This window comes from Sapajus apella, unplaced genomic scaffold (assembly GCF_009761245.1).
Source record: "Sapajus apella isolate SASKATOON/1434 unplaced genomic scaffold, GSC_monkey_1.0 scaffold56, whole genome shotgun sequence".
In the NCBI taxonomy this organism is placed as follows: Eukaryota; Metazoa; Chordata; class Mammalia; order Primates; family Cebidae; genus Sapajus; species Sapajus apella.
In genome coordinates this window covers 15,082,095-15,101,308 of record NW_022436996.1, presented here as the reverse complement: position 1 = coordinate 15,101,308, position 19,214 = coordinate 15,082,095, and the positions used below count along the sequence as shown (strand labels likewise).

The 19,214-nt window shown below is 40.5% G+C and overlaps 3 gene segments (V, D, J or C); all 3 read left to right on the top strand.

Annotated features, from left to right (window-relative positions):
• LOC116527981 overlaps window positions 1-12,455 on the top strand; it is a 24,131-nt gene extending 11,676 nt beyond the window's left edge. Inside the window, 1 exon segment of the V gene segment in view lies at window positions 12,395-12,455. Within this exon segment, the coding sequence occupies window positions 12,395-12,440 (46 nt within the window).
• On the top strand, window positions 7,374-8,646 carry LOC116527982. The segment is given in 2 exon segments: window positions 7,374-7,495; window positions 7,581-8,646. Coding segments are annotated over 2 exon segments (501 nt in total).
• LOC116528004 lies at window positions 12,401-14,293 on the top strand. The segment is given in 2 exon segments: window positions 12,401-12,532; window positions 12,658-14,293. Coding segments are annotated over 2 exon segments (495 nt in total).
• Window positions 14,294-19,214: the final 4,921 nt, after the last annotated feature.

Sequence of the window (19,214 nt, the reverse complement as noted above, 5' to 3'; positions counted from 1 at the left end):
AAGAAAAAGAGAAAGAAAAAGAGGAAGGAGGAAAGGAGGAAGGGAAAGAGAGAGAGAGAAGGAAGGGAGGGAGGGAGGGAGGGAAAGAGAAAGAGAAAGAGAAAAGGAGAAAGAGAAAGAAAGAGGAGGCTCTCATATCTAGGAAAGATAAATTTAAAAGAGAAGAGGAAATGCACTCAGGGTTAACTGCTCTCAAGGGGTTATTAGAAGAGAGAGATTTATTTTGGTTGTTACTAAGGCAGGCAAGATAACTGGATGTAAAGAAGCCTTGTGGAGGAAAAAGAGATGCAGGATCTCAGAGAAGGGACTGAATAAACTTTTCATAGAAAGACAAGATTTGAGGATTTGTTGAGGAATGACTCAACTAGGTGAAGGCCCCATCTTCCCCACCCTGCCATGGTCACAAAGCTCCTCTGCTGTGTGGGTCCTTTGTCTCCTGGGAGATGGTGAGTCTCCACAAATAAAGCATCTGCATTTTTGGATATTACCAGTTATGATTCCAATTACAGGCCTTATTCTGTCCCCAAATTCTATCTCTTTTCAGAGCTCACAGATGCCAGAGTCACCCAGACACCAAGGCACAGGGTGACAGAGATGGGACAAGAAGTAACTATGAGATGTCAGCCAATTTTTGGCCACAATACTGTTTTCTGGTATAGACAGACCGTGATGCAAGAACTGGAGTTGCTGACTTACTTCCGCAACCAGCCTTCTCTAGATGATTCAGGGATGCCCGAGGATCTATTCTCAGCAGGGATGCCTACTGCATCTTTATCAACTCTGAAGAGCCAGCCTTCAGAACCCAGGGACTCAGCTGTGTATCTTTGTGCCAGTGGTTTAGTCACTGCGCTACAGAATCACCCGCTCCCCGTGCAGAAACCCTTGTGCTTCCTCTCCTCTAGTACCCAATGGCTCTCAGCAGCCTTTTCTGCTCCTCCCCTAGCACAGGAAGTACATAGGTTTGGTGTTTCACATGTCCCTAGGCAAGGCAAGAACAGGTCATAAGGATGCATCACATCAGGAGAATTTTGGTAGCAAGTGAGTGGGTGGGGTGGTTCCTGGGATTCCTCACATATGAGTCCAAGTTTGAGGTAAGTGTCACAGACTGACTGGAGCTTTCAAGTGATTGAGTGAGCTTAAAACTGTGCAGCCATTGCACTTGGATGCTTATTTCCTTTGCTGCTTTTCATCATGGCTTCTCATCATTTCTTTTCTCCCTTAAAACTTTCAACATCTTTGATGACTTCCAACATCAATCTTGGATTCTCAGTTTTCTCAGTTGCTCAATTCAAATGATCATTTCCTTCGCCTTATGTCAGATATTCATTTCCACTTTCTTCTTCTAGACTTCCAATGACAAATTATTTGAATTACCGCCAAATAGCTTCCTCAGGCATCCTATTGTCTCATGCGGACTTCTCTTTTTCATCTCTGATAATACTTCTGCAGTAATTCTTCAACCCCATCAGGACCACTAATTGACTTCTCCTGCAAGCATTGCACCATATATCCCCTCCTCATACACTTTATTTCTTATCCAACTTAGACTGTGTGTTCCAAGATCATTGTGAAATTCTTGCACATGTCTTCAACTCTCATCTTTTCTTTTTCTGTTTCTTACCAGGAACATAAAATGGGGCCTACTCTGTGCCCCGTTCAATGATGCAGAGAACATAAAAGGTCCCTTATCTTTGTCAAGCAGTATTATAACTATGGAGTGCATCTTCAGGTCTGTAAGTCCCTCTGTGCGTATAAAATTATATACTTTTCTTCTATTAAAAGGGCTTGGTACTTTTTAATGAGTTTGTCAGTTTCATCTTTCAATTATAGTTATACTTTTGACAATTATAGAAGCACTAACAAAAGTTACGCACCCAGAAATGATCCTATCACTTTTATGTGATGTGTGCTTCACTTCATATGTGCAAAAAAGTAAAAAGAATGCCAAATAGGCATATTTATCCATTCACTTGTAGGACGGATAAAGGCAAACTTCCAAGGGGAAACTAGTTGCAAAATAATACATGGCATATAAAATTATTTAAGAAAAAAATAAATCAGCAAATACCCCTATTAACTTCTGCTTAACCAAGATGAATTACCAGGAATTTAGATTTAACTTCTTGCTTGAAACAGCTAACACCCCACCCCTGCACCTTGCCCCCCTCCACACACACACACATGTGAAACAATGATTTTTTCACATGTTGTTTATGTACAGTTTATACACAGTTTTATATGCTTGCGTAAGGAAGCAAAACAGCTGTGATTTATTTTGCCGGTGATTTGGAGAGATAAAAGGACCATAGAAAGAGCAGAAATATGATTAGCCTTGTCTTTGTTTAAAATTTTTCCTTTTTAAATCTGATACACTATTTACCATAAAAATTTTAAACGGTGCCACTGCCATAAAACAATATACAGACAAGCTAAAAAGAAAAGGAAATTTACTATGTAGAAAAAAAGAGGGAGCTTATAGGCAGAGTATTAAGGGGAAGATAAAATCATAGAGACCTATAAGCTTCAGAGCCGTATAGGCCTCACAGCTGGAGCTGGGATTTTAATGATCATATGAAAGAGAGGACACAAAGGAGCCAGAATTACATTGCTTTCCTCAATCCTGGAGCTTCAAAATGCTCCCAGACTTTATGAACTAAAAGTATTACAACCCAAAGACCCAGAAATGCAGTTGGAAACTGGATGTTTGGTCAGGCCTTCGGGTGATAGATAAAAAGGAAAAGTTAGGAGAGAAAAGTTGAATCTTCAGGCTGTGTCTCCCATGTGTTTGGAATGAAATATACTCTTTCCATGGAATGTAAACCATATACCCAAAAACTGATGACAAAAAGGTCCATAGCCATTAAAACCCTCGGGGACCCTGGCATTAGGAAATTCAATGTGGTTCTAGAGTAAACTTCTGCTTCCAACCAAGATCAATTAACAGGACTTTGATTTAACTCCTTGCTTGAAACAGCTAACACCCCACCCCTCAGCCCTCCCTGCTCTATACACACAATATGTGCAACAGCAGTTTTGAAGACAGTGGAAGTCAGGCAACAAAAGACAATGATGCCTGAGAGATGGAAACAGCCAAGCTGAGAACTATGGCTGTCTTAATACCTAGCGGGAGTTTCCAGGCTGTGGGCCAGAAAGGGGAATTGAGGCAGAGCTGGGCGATCTCACTGAGCTCAGAGTCAGAGTTGAAAATACAAGATCAAAGCAGCTAGATTTCACAAGACAGGGAACTGAAAAAGCAATTGCAGCACAGAGAGAATCCTGGAGACCTTCATACCTTCGCAGGGTCTCCCTTAACCCTTCAGCTGTGCTGTAAACAGTACATGTGTGAGGAAACTCCCCAAGGTTAGAGAAAGAGCCACTCATCAAGACAAGAGGAAACGATGCCTGGAGCTCACAAAGGGCTGGGAGTCATACTTTTTTTTTTTTTTTTTTGCAATGAGAATGGGAAATTTAATAATTCATGGGTCAATCAGTAGAGGTTTTAGATGGCTTGTGCCTCAGTATTAAAGCAAAATAAGCCCTTCACTAAATTTGGTTCTGGGTCTATGTGGGCGAGACTTCAAAAGATCAAACTGTCTCCAAGTAACTTAAGTCTCAGAGCAAAACGAAAGAATATTTCTAATGTACAAGAACATCTGTTTGGAGATATCAGTATGAATTTGTTATTTTTAAATATACAGATAAAACAGTAAAGAAATGAATACATACTTGTGTGAATAATGGGTTAGTATACATACATATATTTCATAGTTATGTCCACTTGGAAGACCACTAGTGCCCAGATGTTAGTTGCCAAATATTATTCTTCAATTTTAAAAAATGAGAAGTGATTCTAGGACCCTGAGATAAAACACATACACACACACACACACACACACACACACACACACACACACACACACATACAAGAATGATGTAATAAGATGTGTACAAAAAAAAAGATGGGACACATCCCCAAAAAACAGAGGAATCAGTCTGAAAGAGCTGCCCCAATGACTAAGACTGGAACAATTTGAAAAACAAAATCATGTTAGTAGTAGATTAAAACACAAAGAATAAAAGAAAATCCATAAGTTCACACTGAGAATGAAATGATTAAAGAAAGAAAGAAATAATAAACAAATGGTGAGAAAGGACACTGTCTTACTGAAGAATTCCAAATTGCATATGTAGAAGAAAGAGAGGGAAATAGAAAAGTCACCATTACCACACCACTGTAAGTGGTTGCTGCACATAAGATCCAACAATGACTGCTAAAATTAGTGGGTATAACTTTAAGAAAAAAATGTGTCATTTGTACAGTCACAAAGTATTGTCCCCAAAATATTAATTAATATGGTGGTTTTAACATATGCCCACGCATTCTTTTATACCCCTCCCTCTAGATTCCCCTCTCCTGGATTCAGTGGCCCACTTCTAATGAATAGACACAGGAAATTAAAAAATGGTAACCAAGTGACCAAACTTAATAAACGTGACCCATAATAAGTCTTGTTAACCTCATGTGCATTCTTTTATGATACGATGTTGTAATGTTATCATATGACTACATATGTGTAATATTCCTCCAAATCCTTCAAATATTCCTTCAGATCTAAATTGAAAGACATTCTACAAAATACCTGACCAGTCATCTTCAAATGTCAATATCATTAAAAACAAGGAAAGAAGCTGTCACAAACTGAAGAACACTAGAACACTAAGAAGATATGACACCTAAATGCAATATGGGACCTTGGATTAGGTACTAGGGTAGAAAAAGGTCATTATTAGAAACACTGGGGAAATATGAATACAGTCTTTAGTTGTGCCAATGTCAAATTCTTAGTTTGTGTCATGTTAGCACTAGTGCGTGTTAGATGAAGGTTATAAAGTCACTTAGTAATATTGTTATAGCTACAGGACATCAGTTACCAGCGTTGGGTCACCTAAGTCACTACCAAGCCAATTCGTGAGGCTGCTGTTAGTTGTCATTTCTCCCCAGGCTCAGAGTGCTCAAATAGACCTAGAATCAACCTCTTCTTCTTGACCTTTGCTTCACTGCATCCTAAACATGATGGGGCGGAGCGGTGGTGAGGGAGGCTAAGCAGAACCCTGTCATGCAGAAGCCCATCACTAGAGCTTCTCTGATGGTTCTCTGAGGCAGGGGCTCCCTCTGTAGTCTCCTTTGTGCACAATCCCAAGAATGCAGGGCCACACAGACTCCACGAAAGCTGGTTTTTATGAAGAGACAAATACTGATGCTCCACTGTGAAGAGAATGGCAATGTCAGATTTATGAACAAAATATTAGAGTTGACGCACTACTATTGCAGAAAAATGATACCTGTGAGAATTTTCAATAGCCATTTATTGTATTGTATGGCTGGCTGAATAACACCCCTCCCCAAAAACACATCCACATCGTAATCCCTGGAGTCTGCCTCTGACAACTTATATGGTAAGAGTAGACTTTATAGATGTGATGAAGTTAAGGATCTGGAGATAAGGAGATTATTTTGGATTAGCCAGGTGGCCCTAGATGCAATTACATGTATCCTTATAAGAGATAGCCAGGGGGAGATCAAACACAGGTGGAGAATAGAAGGCAATCTGACCATAGGGAAAGAAATTGGAGTGCTGTGACCACAAGCCAAGGAGTGAGGCAGCCACCAGAAACAGAGACAAAGAATGAATTTCCTCCTATAGCCTCTAGAGGGAGTATGGTCCTGATGACATCTGGATTTTGGTCCAGTGATACTGATTTTGGACTTTTCCAGAACTAAGAGAATAAATCTCTGCTGTTATAAGCCCGTAACTTTGTGGTAATTTTTATCGCAGCCACTCAAAATTAATATACTCCAATATGTTCAGCTAACCTGAGACTAGGCCAAGAAACTCATGTCCTCATATTTTCTGCAAACCTTGTTCTTATGTTTTAATCTGACACCCATCTCAAACTACAATGAAAGAAAATTATTTTGAGACTTTAATATCCCCCTGTCTGGAGTGTGCCTTCCATAGGTTATCGGGAAAACACAGTCACCTTTCAAGATTTTATTCCAGCAGCACCTCCTCTTGAAAGAGTTTTAGGCTTTATGTTCTCAGTACATATATTAAAAAGAAAAAAGACAAAGACTCATGTCTACTTGATGTTTACATTTTTGTGGGGAGGGAGAGACAGAGACAAATAAATAAGGCAAATAGTGTATTAGCAGGTAATACACGCTATGAAGAAAAGAAAAGGCAGACTAAGGTAAGGGGGACCAGGGCTGTCAGAGTAAGGAGCGTTGAAACTACAATATAATGTTGAGAGTAGGGCCCAATGAGGAAGTGACCTTTGAGCAACCATTTGGAGGAGAAGAAGGAAAGAGACATGTAGGTATCTGGAGGAAATGCATTCCAGGCAGAGGGAGGAGCCAGTACAAAGGACTTAAAGAATATTTTAGGACTAGTGAGGAGGCCCATATGCCTATGAAGGGAGTGGTAGAGTTTATGTCAGAGAGGCAATGGGGCAAGATGGATCATACAAGACCTCAATGGCCTTAAGTGCTTTGTTGCTTTGTTTTCTTATTCCAAATAAAACTGGGAGCTAGCAGATGATTTGGAGATGAGTGACATGATCTAGCATATTCTAGAGGGCTGCATTTGAGAACTAGTTCAGAAGTAGGTGAAAACAGATCAGTTAGGAACCTATTGCAATAATCCAGGAGAAAGATGATGGTGGCTTTGTCCCGAGGGTTAGCAGTGAAGGTGATGAAAATGGATTGATTCTGAGTATATTTTGATGATAGAGCCAGTTGAATTTCCCAATGGATTGGCTATAGAGTGGAATATAAAAAGAGGATTCAGGAACTACTCTAAGGTTTTCAGCTGGAAGGCTGTTGGTGGAGCAAAGTTGAGGATAATCTTGCATGCTTTGAGCATGCTGTTTGAGAGTGGTGGTGGTGGGGGGGGAAGCTTGATTGGAGTGTGTTGAAAGATAATGGGAAAAGAGAATTTGGAGGTAAGTATTGATCATTAGTAATAGCAACAAGAGCTACCATTAAGTCGAAATGCCCCACAGTCTTTGGGGATGTGATACATGAGGGAAGGCAGGGCTAGATAGGATGGGGTAGGATCCAGATATCAGACGCAGGAGCTATGAATGGTGACTTCTTGATGAAGGTATATATCAGGTTAACACACAGTCAAATGCATAAACAGGTTGATTTTAATTGATGTCAATTTTTCTCCATTGCCCCCTCTAGAGGCAATGTTCTTTGGAGAATCCCGGCTGGGTCTTCTCCTTTCCATGCCCCTAGAGGGAGCTCCAGAGGCTGTGGACATTGGTTAACATGCTGACGTCACTGGAGGCCACATCTTACAGGGCCAAGAGACAGATTTGCTTGCCTTTTTCTCATGCTTGCAAGCTCGCTCATCTGGAAACGTGATTTACCTCAGTCCTGCCATGGTTTCCAGGCTTCTCAGTTTAGTGTCCCTTTGTCTCCTGGGAGCGAGTAAGTCTTCCAAAACTTAAATATCTCCGCTCTACCCTATCCCAGACTTTAATGTCATGTATTCTGTTTTTGTCTCCTCCCACAGAGCACACAGCTGCTGGAGTTACTCAGTTCCCCAGCCACAGGGTAATAGAGAAGGGCCAGGCTGTGACTCTGGGATGTGACCCAATTTCTGGACATGAATATCTGTATTGGTATCGACGTGTTATGGGAAAAGAAATAAAATTTCTGATAAACTTTCTGAGAGACTCTAAACAGGATGAGTCCGGTATGCCCAATAGTCGATTCTCAGCTGAAAGGACCGGAGGGACAAATTCCACTCTGAAGGTGCAGCCTGCAGAACTGGAGGATTCTGGAATTTATTTCTGTGCCAGCAGCCTAGACACAGTGCTTCACAGTCATGCCCTCGCTGTGCAAAACCATAGCCTTCTCTCAACTCACACCTGCCCAAAAGGAAGGCTTTCCCTGTGCCTCCTCCCCCAGGGAAGGGGAGATAAAGAACCAGAATTAACTCTTGAAAATACAAGAGTATTCTAAGAAGATTTGGGTGAAAATAGTTGTGGTTTGGGGGATCTCTGAACTTCCTTACACCGAATTCGATCTATGTGTTGCTGGTTTTGTTTTTTAAAGCATATGTTGCCCTGGTTATAAAGTACAGTAGACTTCTTGCCTATCCTGCTGCTCTGAAAGGTTCATGACTCTGACTGTGAGGCCACATCTTTATATCCCTTCTTGTAGTAAGATGAAGAATTCTTTCTAATGGAAATAAACATAGCGAATAAAAATGCATTTACTACTGATTTTTAGGTTGCTCAATGACGACTCTAGTAACGGTGGCAGTGGTGACATTGGTAATAGTGGTAAATAGTTTAGGTTGTTTTTGTCTAGCATTTATAAATTTTCAAACTCTTTAAAACAATCTGATTTTTGAGTGCAGCAGCCAACTCCATTATCAGAGGTAAATGCTAATTTTTCTGTCCACATAGGGTCTGAGATTTTAATATAAAAAATACAGCTAGCACTATAAATAGACATGTCAGCTGACATTTTTTGAGATCACTTCCAGTTGCTGCAATAGGAACATGTGTTCCTTTTGACTTTCTTTCTTTTTTTTTTCTTAGACAGAGTCTTGCTCTGTCACCCAAGCTGGAGTGCAGTGGTGCGATCTTGGCTCACTGCAGCTTCCACCTCCTGGGTTTAAGTGATTCTCCTGCATCAACCTCCTGAGTAGCTTGGATTACAGACACCCACCACTATGCCTGCCTAATTTTTGTATTTACAGTAGACATGGGTTTTCACCATGTTAGCCGGGTTAGTCTTGAACTCTTGATCTCAAGTGATCTGCCCACGTCGGCCTCCCAAAGTGCTGGGATTATAGGCATGAGGCACCACTCCCAGCCTTCTTTTTTTTCTTTTTGAAAAAAAAGAAAAATTATCATTCTATCACCCAGGATGGAGTGCAATGGCAGTGTGATCACGGCTCACTACGGCCTCAATCTCCTGGGCTCAAGCAGTCCCCCTGCCTCAGCCTCCCTAGTAGATGGGATTATAGGTGTGCATGACCACACCCAGCTAATTTTTGCATTTTTTTGTAGAGACAGGTCTCACTATGTTGAACAGGCTGGTCCCAAACTTCTTGGCTCAACTGATCCTCCTGCCTTGGCCTCCCAAAGTGCTGGGATTATAGGCATAGGGCACCATGCCTGGCCTGAAATATGTAGTTTTTAATGAGATTTAATGGTATAATACATTCTACCTGGTTTGACTGCCTTCTTTTAACATCCAGATTCCAATATTCTGCTTGTGTTTCAGTCAGGTTTTTGCAAACAATCCTGAAATTCATTTTAATAATGTTTCATTTTCCCTAGTCTGATTGTTATTTAGCACATCAAATTATTATTGAACGGATATCCTAATGCTGATTGGGCAAATAGATAGTGAGAAAATACTACAAGTGGGCTTGTAGTATTTTTTCAAACCGTATTTTCCTTTTCTAATGATCAAGATCTATTTCGTAGACAATCAGTGCTCTCTATGTGGACATGTAATATGAATAGGTATATTATTTCTGTCACAGGCATCACAAACACATATCTTGCTTGAAAGTTGTCCATCACCTTCTTTAGTATGACAAGACAAAAGAAAAACTGATTTATAAAGCATAGTCACATATTGAACATGAGTTTTTTCTCAAAATTTCAGCTAGAGAACCCTAACTGGTGCTTTTCCTTTTATTGTGTTATGTAATCCAAGGTCATAATAAGTAGCTAAATTATTGATTTAGTTTTGCACTCTAATCTCTCCATTATATTTAAAAATAGCAGCTATAAGGCAAAACAAGTTCGCAGCGGGTACATTGCCTCAATTCCAAAATCTAACAAGCAGAAATTTAATTCAGCGCTTCGCCATTTCATACTATAGACACCTAATGTTCTATCCTGTAATGGACACACAGTGGCTGTCATTATAGTTCTGTTAGCTCAAGTGATATCTTTATGTAAAATTTTTCTAATACTGTTTTTTTCATTTGTTAATCTTTCTTAAGGTATGATTGACTGATAAAAATTGTATATATTTAAGGTACACAAGATGATGTTTTGATATACATATACATTGCAAAATGATTACCACACTCAAGCTAATTAACATATCCATCACCTCACAAAGTTACCTTTGTGTGTGTATGTATGGTGAGAACAACCTACTCTCAGAAAATGTCAAGTGTACAATATGTTATCATTAACTATAGTCACCATGCTGTCCACTAGGTCTCCAGAACTTTCAAGCACACTCCAAAACATCAACTTCTATTCTGATTAAGTCTCAAATATGTCTTCATGTTGCAAATAATAGCTATTTTTAGATTAGCTATAAATAATGAACAACATTGGCATAAAGGATGGAAAAGAATAAATGAAGGTAAGGGCTCTAAGGTCTTTGCATTTTCCAGGAAGTGATAAAAGCTGCAATTGAACTTACACATGAAGAAGTCAAGGACGGCAAGTCCTATAAACAGATGATACTTCAAAACTGAAATGTCTAGTGCTAAGCAGCCTGGACCCTGCACACAGCACACCTGTCTTTGGCATGATAGGAAGATGAGGGACCCAGATCTTCTCCCATGCTGCCCTTGGCCTTTATGTTTTCCCTTTCATCAGTAAAGGTTCTCCCTTAATTATCACCCTATGACCGAAAATTCATCCTAAGCCTGGACACGTAAAAGGTGGCAACTCTGAAACAGGCCCTGGGCATGACACCACATGAGGCCACACCCAGAACAAATTGCGAAAACTAACAAGGTATTTCTTACAGAATCCCTAAGAGAACATGTCTGTCTGGATTTAAGTGTCTACAGTCATAAATACACAGCATATGGTTGGATCTGATGGAAATGAAAGCCTTTTAATGCTTCCCCATGCCCATCACTCTCATTGTCCTGAAGTGGTGTTGTCAGTGGCCTCAGCAGGGTGCCGTGAGGATGGTGAGGCTACACACATGTGATATTGACCAAGCTGGCTACACAGATGAGCCAGACTCACTCTGTGATGTAGACAAGAGCTCACCAATGGAGTTCCATGAATGGATGACAGGCATGCCACTGTAATAATCCCCTCAACCATGACAGAAGTCAGGCAAGACCCAGGCCATGGGAACCTTGAAAACAGTCACCTCTAGCCTCAATCATTTCCTGCTGTTTGCCACACTGTGCCTACAAATGTCATTTATGATACAGCTTCAAATTTCCATGCTTATTAAAATTATTATCAGCCTTATCCAATCTGACATTTTGAATGAAATCATATTAAAACTATATATTAATTGAACACTGGCGTCTTCATAATAATGAGTCTTCTACAGGTTCCTAGACCACTAAAAAATCATGAATTGCTGCCTTTGACTTGAAATGGATTGTCCTTATTCTCTTCCTAGTCAGACCAGGGAAAGGTACAGATTCACGGCAGCTAGTCCAGCAAGCTTCTAATATTCAACTTCTAATTGTCTGCTTTAGGACAAAAAAGAAATGATATCCTTAGGAAGACTACCATGCAAATGATTCTATCTGAACCATCCTTACATAATAGCATTTCTTATAATGTGTCCTTAACATACTGCTTTGCATATATTTCTCCAACATCTCCAAAAATCCTCTTAGCCCAGGGTTCCTCAAACTTAAATGGGCATGTAAATTATGACCTTGTTAAAATGCGGATTCTAATCCAATCAGTCTGGGGTACAGCCTAAGATTCCCTGTATTTTGAACGAGAGTCTAAGTGATGCCAAAGCTGCCAGTCCATGGCCCACATGGAGTAGCCAAGGTCTAGATGAGACCTACAATAATTACAGACATAATGCTGCTCTTCTCAAGTATCATTTTTCACACTTCCTGGACTAGGTCAGATACAACCCTACTTACCACATATATCTCTGTACTCCAAATATTATGTAATCAGTTTTCCTAAATCTAGGCACCAACGTTTAAAAATATAGTTTCATGATGTAAATAGAAATTAAGTTTCTATAATAAATACACTAAGTACCTAGTGACATTCATCCATCTTTAAGGTGAGTAGCAAAAAGCAAAGGCACTATCTCAATGGTTTCTGAGTGAGACGTTAGCAAATGCTATCTGTATGGAGAAACCGCTGGGCTGCTTTTTAGGATGAGAGAAAAGTGGGGTAAAGTGAAGAGAACTGGATGAACATGGGACAGAGACAGGGACAGGGCAAATATGGGAATGTCTGCCTCAAAGAAGCAGCAAATGATATAGAAAATAAACACCTGTTCCATCACTCTTCCAGACAAGTAGGAAGTTGCGTATAACAATGCAACGAGGAATGACCCCGGCCCTGGTGAAGTCAACAGCAACAGTCATCACAGGCAAATCTGCCTATCAGGGACTGGGGACTCTAAACTCCTGCCTCCCAACCCAGGAATCAGAGCCTGAGACAGACAGATGCTTCATTCCTATATGGGGTGGTATTCCTGCCATGGGTCCTGGGCTTCTCCACTGGGTGGCCCTTTGTCTCCTTCGAGCAGGTGAGTCCTGGGTAGAAAGAAAATCTTTGACTAAAGCTATCTTGTCCTCAGTCTTCGCCTTTCATTCACGGCAGCAACATTGTTCTCCTTCACTCTGACTACAAATTTGTCTTCTTTCTCTACAGGTCGTGGGGATGCCATGGTCATCCAGAACCCAAGATACCAGGTTACCCAGTTGGGAAAGCCAGTGACTCTGAGTTGTTCTCAGAATCTGAACCATAATGCCATGTACTGGTACCAGCAGAAGCCAAGTCAGGCCCCAAATCTGCTGTTGTACTACTATGACAAAGCTTTGAACAATGAAGCAGACACCCCTGATAACTTCCAATCCAGGAGGCCGAACACCTCTTTCTGCTTTCTTGACATCCGCTCATCAGGCCTAAGGGATGCAGCCACGTACCTGTGTGCCAGCAGCAGAGACACAGAGCTGCAGTGCTATCTCCCCTCTGTTCATAAACCTCATCGTTTCCCAGATCCAGGTGCTTTCTCTAGGACTCCCCCCACACCAACTCTTACAACAATAGGAAGTGGGTTTGTGGCTGTCAATATCTCATCTGTAAACAGCAGTTAGGCGCAAATCAATAAGAACCATTGACAGTTATGCCAAGAGTGGAAAAATGGTTACACATGCCTGGCATTCAGCTTGCGGTATTTCCCAGGATCATATTGAGAACACATGCTGTCCTTTTCAGAAGATGAATAGAAGCCTTTTCTTTCCTCTTTGATCGTTTTAATCTAAGTCAGAGGCTTAGAAATATAAGAGGTGATATGTGAAGGATTATGGAGACCCAAGGTCATATAAACTCAAGTCTCTGGCATTTGATTTGATTAAACCTTATAGGGTTTCATACTCCTGGATAATCCACATGTTTTTAGCCCAGACCTGGAGCAACTACCTCATTAATGGGAGAATGAAAACACAAGTATCCCAAGATAAAAATCTCTCAGGGAAAAAAAAAAAACACATTGAAGAGAGAGAGAGAAAAAAAGGGAAGACCATACATTCATCTGCTCCTATCTGGAGTTAGAGGTACTATTGTGATGGCCAAATGGAAACCATAAATATATAAAGAAATCAAACTGAAAATAGAGCACATTTGGAGATGAAGATCATGGAGCCATTGGTATAGAAGAGAGTAATAATGTCACTGAGGTGCATAAGGGCTCCAGCAAACGTCAGTAAAAGAACAGCTCCAGGAGGGAAGAAGAAGGGAGTTCCTGCTCCCCTTAATGAAGATAAACAAAATGCTGAGCGAGTAATATTGAAACCTCATAAATTGTCACATGGAAGCATACATTTACAAATTATCTTATAATTAACATCCCTCGATGAGAATGGTATTTTGATTTAAAAAAGCAGAAAATATAGTTATATGGCTATCTAAACATGTAAAATTTTGCACATTGAATAAAGATAATCTTAAAAAAGACAAAATCTATTACAAAAGAGCTTTTACATTGTTTTATTGATATTGATAATATAATGATAGCTAACATTTACTAAGCACTTACTACATGCTAGACCTTAAGTCTTCTTCACGTATATTTATAGTTCATGTAAGCTTTACAACAGCCTCAGAAAGTAGGTACTATTGTAATCTCACTCATTTATCGATGGGGAAACTGAGACACAGACAAGTAACTAGCCCTTTATCACATCTCGTTTGTGGTGGAGCCAGGATCGAAATGTAGACAATTTACTTCTGAAGCTCATTCTCTCTTGAGAGTTTATGTGGGTTCTAAGCCAGACCTTCGGATAGGAAAGTAAATGGTGATAAGCTGGAAGATTTCCACACTCTAACCCAACATTGCACTCGCTTTCCTTTGCGTCTTGGCCAGAGGGGTGAGCCCCTGTGACTATGCCTCACTGGTTGACTAGCACTGAGTGGCACTGAGGGCCAACATAGAGTAAGAAGGTCTTTAGGATAAACCTGGGAGGATGAAGGGTCAAAAATGCTGAGCTTAAATCCTGATCCTGAGGGATCCTTTAAAGATGGATGAGCCACCCTTAGAACGTGAGAAATTAAACATAAACTCTTTAACTTGTAGAGATGCTGAGGTGCTTTCCTCAAGCAGTAAACTTTGAACCGTGGTTATGTGCATGGTAGGGAACCTATGAGGATGGAACATGGATGAAGAAGTGGCTGGATGTTCAGGAGCAGGTGCAGGCAGAAAATCAGCTGCCTCCAAGAGTGGCGGGAGAAGCTGTGGAGCACCTCTATCCAGACTCGCCCAACATGCAGTCCGGAAGGCTGGGAGATACGGGGAAAGGGGCATCATAAACTGCAAGTTGATTATGTCAAGAAAGGACTCTTGGAATCCGAGAGTGGGTACGTGTGGTGGTATCACAGATATACACACACCACCCTTTGGGACAGAAGAAACAGAAGAGCACTTTCGCCACAGGGACTAGAACCCTGGATTTAGCTAGAGAGGCTGGCTTAGACATTTTCATGAGTCCTCTGTATGAACCATATAATTTAGAACCATACTATTTAGAGGTGATTGATTAATTTATATGACCTGCATAAAGTCTGTCTTTCTGGAGGAAGCTCAGGTTCAATAAAAATAAAATGATTTCTCTCTTGTCCTTCTCAGTCTTTCCTCCTTCTGTCTTTCCTTTCTTTCTGTCTGCCTTCCTCATTAAGAATAGACATGAACTAGTCACCTGTATGCTTTCTGAGGTATGCTGTTAGTGCTGACAACACATTAGTTTGATCTAGAAAAACTAACTCTGTTTTATTTTATCCGAGAGTCTGGGACCCCTCTTTGATCCAAAAAGCTTGCCAACTTCTTACCAAGAAAATATGTGCAGGGTTTTAGAGAGCTGTAGGTAACAGAGACAAAATAGAAACAGCACACATAATTTGGAGGCAGAGCCCTTAGAACTCTGAAGCTTGAGGCCCCCTGATGCCCCAAGCCTGCCTATGGCATCAGGTTCCTCTGCTATGAGCCCCTTTTCCTCCTGAGAGCAGTGAGTCCTAGGCATGGATGGCCTGTCCACCTTGGGCGCTCACACTGTAGTCTGTTTCCACACCTTCCTCTAGTAATTCAATATTCACTCTCATTTTTCTCTCCAGCCCCTGCTCCTATACTCTAGTCCCACAGACTCTGTGCATATCCTGATCACAGAGACAGAAACAGAAGTGACACTAAGATGTGAGTGATAAAACTTACAATGCTGTAAACAAGACTCAGGACTTGGGCTGGCACTGATGTTTATTCTTATGCCATTTTTTCAGGAAATATGCATTTAGGAACTCCTGTATAGCAGACATTATTCCAGGTTCTGGGAATAAGGTAATGAACAAATCAGACAGACTTGTTTAAAACTCCTGGAAGTTATAAACCAAACAGGTGTACATGAGAACAATGCTACTCTGGACAAGAAAGAACCTGTTACCTTAATGCTGGCCAGCGCAAACCCAGTCTGGCAGACATCTGTGAGCCTCCAGACTTGTAAAGAATCCTATACCTGTATAGATCTTTGCATTTAAGGGCAAGCCTAGACAGGAGAGAACATCACTCTCATGAATCCATGTCCTAAGAAAGAGAAGAAACTTCCCTCATAGGAACATTGGTGCAGTCTCACAGTCTTCTTACCAAGTGGGAAAATTAGAACTGCTAAAACTTTGTGCCAGAATTTAAGACAAATTGTCTTGGTCATGCATTATTTACAGTGCATTTAATTATTTTCCCTAATATAAATCTGTTGATGAACCACTTATGTGGTGCATAAATTGGACTTATATTAAAAAGTTGGATGTGGTGCTTTAGAAGATATATTAAAATCATTAGAGTCTGGCCTAAATTTTTAATATGAATAAAAAATATAAAGTACCACAGCTTGTTCAGAAGAAATAGGGTGTCTGAAATCTACCAGAATAGCTTTCTAAAAGCCAGTATGTATCTTACAGCCTTTAGTGTGCTGAAACACTTATAATGATGGATTGAATAAATGGATATTTGAGTGGATAAGGTTCACTCGTACAAGAAAGAATTGGTACTTCCTAGCTATAGAATGTCAGTTTCAGAAGATGAGAAGGAATGTGTCCTCATTCTCATTTTAATTTTGAAAGACAAGGCAGCAATTCCTACTATGGAATAGTTTATTACATCACCACCTATAGAGATCAACAACACTAGATATTTGCAACTCTCTAAGAGGCCAAGAAGGATTAACCCGAGGTCAGATTCAGGTAACTGATCATGACTCATGAATTTTCAGCGATCTCCAATGGTTGTTTTTAAATTTTCAGCTGTTATGGTTTTTTCCTCTGTGGAGAGGGTATTCAAAGCCCCTCATGTTGCCATTCTGGGACTACTTCTCCCCTCCAGCCCCCTACCCATAAAAGTTTACAGAAATAGGTATCCAGACGGTGGGCTGTAGTTCACCAACCCCTGCTCTAGCCTAATTTTGTCTCATTACTAGAGCATGGCCATTCTGCAGGTACTGGTGAAGCCTTTCTGGGGTTTCTCTCCAATGCCTTTTAAAGCTTTTCCCTACACAGACACAGATTATTGTTTAACCAAAAATTTAAGATAATTCCTCCAGACAGCTGGAGTTCTTGTTCAGCTTCTTCCTCTCTGGAGGGCTTTCCTTGAAAACTCTAGCTGCCTCAGCCCCGCTGATTGTGTAACCTCTGTTTCCGCAACTCAAAATTTGCCATGCTCTGTTGTTCTGTTCACCACTCTGTGTGTACAGAAATTGCCCCCATGTTTTGGTGCTTTAGCAGAATCACGGTCCTGTACTGCCTGCTTTCCAGTGGCTGAATACAATTGTTTCATATGTCCTGTTAATTTGTATTACTTGTATAAAGCAAGATGCCAAAGGCAATTGGATTCTATCAAGTGATCATGTCACAGAGAAGCCACTGATAGAGGCAGGGAGAGCCGCACAGATAGCCACCTGCCTCTGCTGCTTGCTCTTCCCCTAATTCTTCCATGCGCCCAATATCCACCTGCTTCCTGATCCTTTGTCTCCTGGCTGCAGGTAAGTCCCTCTTCTGCACTTGTCAGCCCCCTGCTCTAAACCTTTAATCCATGTCATCAAACTCCCTCATGGGCTCAATCTCCAACTCCTGTCTGCTTTATTTACAGGTTCTCCTGGTGAAGAAGTCACCCAGACTCCAAGACATCTTGTCAAAGGGAAAGGACAGAAAGCAATATTATATTGTGTCCCAATAATAGGACATGGTTATGTTTTCTGGTATCAACAGGTCCGGAAAGAGTTCAAGTTCTTGATTTCCTTCCAGAATGAAAACATCTTTGATGAAACAGCCATGCCCAAGAAAAGATTTTCAGTAAAGTGCCCCCAAAATTCATCCTGTAGCCTTGAGATTCAGGCTACCGGATCGCAGGATTCAGCAGTGTATTTTTGTGCCAGCAGCCAGTCCACAGTGTTAAATATTAGCTAATCTTAGGGTACAAACTCATCGCAGACCCAGCTCAGGAAGCAGGTGGTGTACTAGTTTGGAAGGAAATAACATAAACTACAGCTAGCTTAAGCCAAAGGGGGATGTATTACAAGGCTGAATGTATGTCACATAGAACCACAAAACAAGAACACAGAAACTTCTCGGAAATAAACTGCAGTGAAACCTTAGAACCATGGCATAGCCGATTGACAACTCATTTTGCATATATTTTGTGGGCCTCATTATTCTCTTTTAATATAAATTGTCCTTTCTCTTTCTTAGGTCTCACAGTGATTCGAAAATTGCAGATTCAGATAGATGTCAGCCTTCCAGTTAATTGAGACTAACCTGATTTTCTCTCATGCTAGATTACAAATGCAGATTGCAGGAGGAAAAAAAAAATGATCCTGCTTTACTCAAGAATATGTTCATGGAAATCCAAAGGAATTGAGTTATTTTGAACAAGATAGTATCTGGGAGCCTGTCCCTCTGATCTTATGGAGGAAGGATTTCAAGGGGTGGAATCCAGTCAGGACATCCAATAGGCATCCATCACAAGTGAGAAGTCAAGGATAATTAATACATTTTCTGGAATATAGAGACCTTGGGAAAGAGAAGGGTTTGGAGAGGGGATCAAAACCTTAGTATTTAGAACAATGTCAGACCACATAGAAAATCTGATTAATCTTTCCTTAAGAAATTAAACCTAGATAACACAGAAAGCATGTCCATTTTAAGTGTGACTTCAGATCCTACAAATTCACTCATTGGCCTCTATGGCACTGAAAGAGAGCAGATTAATGTGTTCTTGGTGTAAAACATATTAATGCACAGACAATTAGAAAATTTCAAGTATATTATTCAAATTGTAATGAGGGGCAAGGTATTCAACATCAGTATTCCTAATGAGGCATTATGGTATCAACACTACCTAGGCAGGAGACTACACTTATGTTGAGAGTTACAGAATTCAAAATACCTCTGCTAAAATTTGATAATCCATTCTGTTCACAAATCTGGTCACCACCTAGTATTCACCTTAAGAAAATTTCCTTTATTCTCTCCAATTAAATCTATTCTTATTTCAGAATAAGTTGAACCTCATTGTCTTACTTCCAGAAGTCCAAAATTCACTCCTGGAAGTAAGTGTATTTTGGGAAAACATTCACTCTGACTCCTTGAAAGAGAAGTTCTCACTTTATCACTTTTCTGATCTATTTAATGTTATACCTTCTTTCCTTCCTTCCTCCTCTCCTTTCCCTCCC